The sequence below is a fragment of the Coffea arabica genome, chromosome 3c (assembly GCF_036785885.1).
Source record: "Coffea arabica cultivar ET-39 chromosome 3c, Coffea Arabica ET-39 HiFi, whole genome shotgun sequence".
NCBI lineage: Eukaryota > Viridiplantae > Streptophyta > Magnoliopsida > Gentianales > Rubiaceae > Coffea > Coffea arabica.
The window spans coordinates 40,849,035-40,854,956 of NC_092314.1; the positions used below are offsets into that span (position 1 = coordinate 40,849,035).

A 5,922-nucleotide genomic window follows, 5' to 3' on the forward strand; every position below is an offset into this window, starting at 1 on the left:
CTTATTGAAAACAAGCATGTGTTCAATTTCACCAATATTTCATTTGAAAATAGTACATAAAAACAACTCAATTAAATACAAATTGAATGAGATCTTAAAGTCTATTAAAAACTGATAGGTTATTAACCATTTGAGATATAGACCCTAATCCAAGGATGTTAAGCAACCTAAATGTGTTGTTTTATGGTGTGTGAACTGATAGCTGCATCCAAAATGGCTACAGTCTTCCATTTCGCCTACCTGATCTGCTGATTACCACCTAATTTCTTACATCTTTTTAATTTTCGAGTAATTTTGCCACTGCTTAAGTTGTATTAGTAAGATTTGAATACGACATGATTTTTTTTCATATGTTCATCAGAACATTTTAGATATAATTAAACTATGTTATGCAATTAACTTGGAATGAAGTTACAAATTTCTTGTTATCAATTTTATATGCCAGATGTTGAGGATTTAACTATTATTAGCTTCTTTGCTCCTTAGTGGTATTCTAACTGAATTTTAGCTTTATAATTTTTGAGCAAGTACTAATATAAAATTCAGTTTAATAACAATGAATGCATAAATGCAGTGAGACAATAGAGCAATCCATATCATATGGCCATTTGTAGGCAGATAGATCATTGATAGTACTAATCTACTGGCTAATTGCATGAGCATTATAACTAACACTCTAAGGTGGAAAATGAACCTATAAATTTTTTTTACCGTGTATATTGCTGCTGCACAAAACAAGAATAATATTAACAAAACAGCCTCCATTGATCTCACATAGATAAGCAGACATAGACTAATATCTCCAAAATACCTATCTTGTACAGACATCCGTCACTAAGAGAATCATCAGACTTCACTCTTATTATGTTTTTGTCTAAATTTAACATCCCAAATTTATTTTCATTAAAAATTTCCTCTCTTATATGGTTAAATGGGACATAAAATCGTCACAAAAAAAAAAGAAATAATTCTTTTCTATCTTAAAATGGGACCTAAAATTGTTATAACAAAAAAAATTAATTCTTTTGAATTTATCTATTAAAATTTGAGGTATCCAAATGAATAACACCAAAGATTGACAATATGTATAATCGTCATTAGAAAATTAAAAAATATATATCCAATTCAAATAGAAAATTTTGAACTTTACTGAATCATCATCATCATCAAGTAACATAACACAATATACCAAAAAAAAAAAAGGGAGAAAAATCCAAAACAGAATATGAAAAAAAAAGAAAAAACAACAAATCAATAAAAAATTAAAAATAAATGGAAATTAAAGTAAAAAATGTAAATATGGACAATGAGCTCATGCAAAGGTGATCGGACGTTAGCAATTGTGAAGACGTCTGAAAAGTACACCTCGGATGGTACATCCGGACTATACCTTAAAAAAGATAAAAAGAAAACATATTATGTATAAAAAGTCTACAATTCCAACTATCAATTACCTGATTTCTAGTTTCACCTAAAGATTTCATGGAATCACTGTCCAATAAGGTTTGTAATTTTGCATGTATGCATCATTAATTCCAATAGTCGAAATAACCAGGGCATCTGGTATACATTAAAGTTTATGTTCACTATGTGTATCTAAAGTTAATGCCTTGGGTTTGGTTAAACTTTCTTTGATTGTTAGTGTTTATTATTTGGCTATTTGATGCGATTATTTTGAGCAAGTTATTTGGCACTTTAGCTCTTTAAATCATGATTAACTTGGTACCATTAATTGTGATTGCTAAATGTGTTGTTTCTTCAATGAAAATTGAGATTTAACACTAGTTCAAAAAGTGCTAAACCTATGGTGTACACTCACGAGAGTAGAAGTGTGTCTATGTGGCTTTAGTGATTCATTTCATGTAATTTCATAGAAGAAATGAACTTGTAGCTAATTTAATAACCACGAGAGTAGGTATAGATTAGTTATAAGTATAGTTGATTCATTACGAGAATAGGTTTCACATGCATAAGAAAATTACGCCATAACTAGCTAAGATAGTAGTAATCAATGATCCAAAAATAGCATTTGCATGAATGGTTAGGAATACCATAATCTAAGGAGCTTTCATTTGTTTTTATCTTGCATAAGTTTAACATAGTTTTATCTCTTTTAATTCATTGATCGTCTAAATAATAGAGAAGTTTTAGCAGTGCCGGTATTTGTCCAATCTTTCTCATGGGATTGACCCGATATTTGTCATAAACTACTAATTTGACCTATATACTTGCAGTCAAAAAGGGTATATTTCGGAATTAAACTTGTACTTATATCAAAAGCCCATCAGTAGCTCAAAGAAACTATATTTTGAAAACGATACGATGAAAATCACTTCAAATTATAAACATCACTTGACTCTATTAATTTGATCAGAACTCACCAAAAATGAGTGTGTGTGTCCAATTTGACCTGTATTTCATTTAAAAATATACATAAAAACAAGTTAGTTGAACACAAACCGAATGAGATCTGGAAGTCTAATACAAATTGGTAAGTTGCTAACCATTTGAGGTATAGACCCTAATCCAAGGATTTAATCAGCCAAAATATCTTATTCTAGGTTCTGTGAACTGGTAGTTGCATTTAAATTGGCTACAATCTCCCATCTCACCTACCTAATCTACTGATTACCATCTAATCCCTTACTCTTTTTTTTTAAATTTTCAATTAATTTTGCTAATGCTTAAGTGGTATTAATAATATATGAAAGCGACATGGATTTTTTCATATGTTTGTCAAAACTTTTTAGATATAACTAAACTATGTTATGTAGTTAACATGGAACGACCTTACTATTTCATATTATCAATTTTACCTACCAGATGTTGTGGTCTTAACTATTATTAGTTTCTTTGCACCTTAGTGGTTTTCTAACCAAATTTTATGTTTAGAATTTTTGAGCACGTACTAACGTAAAATTCAGCTCCACAACAACAAATGCATTAATGCTATGAGATAATAGAGAAATCCATATCAAAATGCTCAATTGAAAAAAAAAAAGTGAAAGAAAAAAGGAACGAATATGTCAGATGTGCTGTAATTTCATTATTGGGTTGTGTAAAAACATTTTCATTTTGACAATTGAACATACATATAGACTTTGTAATACCTTACTCTTGAAATTCTTGTCTCTTCGTTTGAAGGTGAAAAGAAATTACGGCATAGTTATTTCCATAAGTCGTAGAAAACAATCAATAAAGGAAAAAGAATAAGGTTTTGATGGGGAAAATTCAGAAATTGGAACGGAACAATGGGCTATATTTTTGTTAAGAACTGAAAATCTTTTTCTTCATTATCCGTTCCTTCTTCAACTTACATTCAGCTGTAATGGCTGAATTTAAAGTGGAAGCGATGCATCTACTTCAACAATGTTGGAAACAGTTATTGTCCTTAGCTACCTCAACTCCACACCATTTATACATAATGTGCTTGCTGTGCATTCCAGGCTGGGATTTGGACGCATTCCAATGTTGGATTGTGGTGGGGTTTAATACCAAATCAATGAATTAAATCCTTTATATAAAGGAGCTAAACAAACAATTTTATTACACTCAAAATATATATAATAACAACAGACAAAATACATTTATATTAGACACTAATAATTGAGCCTCACTGTTGAGATATCTGCTCAAACACTCACTCCACAATTGAACTCGTTCATTTCCTATCTTTCACTTGAGCTTTGGTGCCCTTCAACTGAGGAAATGGCATTTATTTATACTAGTAAGGATCCTACAAGCGGCTGTAATTTTCTCTTCTCATTCAATGCCCAATTGCCAGAAAATCTGGTGAACTTTGCAAGTAAATCTGGTTCAAGATACAAGCACGAACCAAATTGATCAGCCGCCCACGTTCAGCTTCAAGATGGACTTTGGCAATTTGTCTATTGCCAATAAATGAGTAAAACAAACACTCCAAAGCCATAAAACTCATTCTGAACATCCTGACTAAAGATTCATCGTTCTTTAGCACAAACAACATTTTCAAAAGACATATTAATTAATTAATAATAAACCTCAATGATAGATCTCAATCCCAATACTGCAGTTATCTTATAGTCACAGAAGCCTGCCTCAGAGAAAAGTTTCGCCCAATCTTTCTCATTTCTTTGCCTTCCTTTGACTAGAACCATCGCCCCCATATCATAGAACAGTTGGGTCTCAATCGCCTCATGATCATCATCCCCTTTCTGCTGGCTTTTGCAGAACGTGTCAACAATAATCACTTTGCCTCCTTTTTCCTTGCTAGGAATTGCTTCTTTACATTTTTTTAGTATTTGTACACACTCATCATCGTTCCAATCAATCAATATCCACTGCTCGATTGCAAATTGTATCACAATGAAAGAAAATTTTTGTTAGAAACATTACACCCCATCTAAAGCTTTTTGCGTCAAAAAGAAAAAACAAAACTATTCTCCTATAGTACCAAACACATGCCATCAATTTGACGTTTAAAACTTTGTTCTTTTTCTGTCCCTCTTCATGATGCAGTTCTTAGATTAAGCATAGCCTCAATTTCTTCTGCTCAATCTTACTTTTGAAGTTGACACTTCCCATAATTGGTGAATTTTAATCCTATGATCTCAGGCAGTTAGGATGAAAATCTAAATAAAACTTCTATAAAAGAAAATGGTCAACTAGAAAACGTGCAACATCGATTTCATACCTTCATTAAAACAGCATCTGCAGGAGGAATGGCTTCAAACATGTTACCTCCAACATAGGCCAAGTTCTTACTACTCTCCAAGCCATCAACAACATGAGGAAGATCAAGCACAGTGCATTTCAGGCGAGGGAAAGCATCAGCAATTGCCTTAGCAAAGGTTCCAGTTCCACCTCCAATATCTACCAATGAATTCAAACCCTCAAAAACGTGCTTACAATCTTTGGTCACCACGCTACTAACCATCCGGGCATCACTAGCCATTGCTTCGTTAAAGAATTGATTAAGCTGAGACTCATGGCTCGCAAAATCATAAAGTGACCTCCCATGGCAAGTATAAAAGGGGCTTTCATCGCTGTTCTGAAACCACTGGCTGAGATGGTGCCATGGATCAGTCAAGGCGGGATCGAGCATGGCCAGTAAAAATGGCGTCACGCTAAAAGGGTTGCTCTTTAAAAGAAGTTCAGAAGCAGAAGTGAGCAGATAACCCTTTTGATTATCATTCTCATTTCCAGGAATCTTTGCTTCAATGAAGAAGCCTGAGTGGATCAAAATCTGCATGAGACGATAAACGAATGGGGTTTTTTCATTCTTGATGGGAAGAGCATCGATCAATTGATCGAGGGTCATCGGCTGGCCATGCTTGTGAATAACATCTGGAATGTCTAATTGAATTGCACATTTGAGGGACATAGAATTTATGAAGTTGAATATATGGTTCCATATGTGAGCTTGTGCTTGAAAAAGCTCATCAGTATGATCACCAATATTTCTAGCCAAATCCATTTTTTGTTTGAAATTCTAGGATTTTTTGTGCTTTTTGGTGGTGTGAATTACAAGTAGAACTCGCATTTTATAGGCGGATTATGGGATTCACAGGAATAATGTTGCAATAATTTCTTCTAATAGCCTGCCAAGAACCTGTTAAAAAAATAAACAATGAAATCAACTCAGAAAAAAGGATCCAAAGGCAGCTGACATCAATTTCCTTTTCTTGACTGACAGGTGTCGTGCCTGTGCAATAATAAAAACCTGCTCAACTAAAGTTAATTTTTGTAGTAGTGGTAAGCAGGATCGAATCCACAGAGACTGGGTGTAACTGTTTCTTTTCAAATTCACAGTAATCAGGGGGTGTTTTTACCTAGAAGGTGACAATCAAATAAATGCAAATAAAATTCAAGAAACTACTAAAAATTAAATAACAATTTACTAAAGTCAAATGAATGATAACTAACGAGCTAGCCAAGAAATAA

General features: G+C 32.9%; 1 protein-coding gene across 1 annotated transcript; it reads right to left on the minus strand.

Annotated features, from left to right (window-relative positions):
• Positions 1 to 3,503: 3,503 nt before the first annotated feature.
• On the minus strand, positions 3,504 to 5,508 carry LOC140037738 (trans-resveratrol di-O-methyltransferase-like). Its single transcript, XM_072082741.1, has 2 exons — positions 4,673 to 5,508; positions 3,504 to 4,319 (listed from the first exon to the last, which is right to left on the minus strand). The coding sequence occupies exons 1-2, from the start codon at positions 5,453 to 5,455 to the stop codon at positions 4,008 to 4,010; spliced, it is 1,095 nt and encodes a 364-aa protein (XP_071938842.1). The 5' UTR covers positions 5,456 to 5,508; the 3' UTR covers positions 3,504 to 4,007.
• Positions 5,509 to 5,922: the final 414 nt, after the last annotated feature.

Excerpts from the sequence above, each read along its gene's own strand:
- LOC140037738 (XM_072082741.1), bottom strand. The coding sequence starts at position 5,455 with ATGGATTTGGCTAGAAATATTGGTGATCATACTGATGAGCTTTTTCAA. Across the intron at positions 4,320-4,672 it reads CAGATGCTGTTTTAATGAAG|TGGATATTGATTGATTGGAA; the intron begins GTATGAAATCGA and ends GCAATCGAGCAG.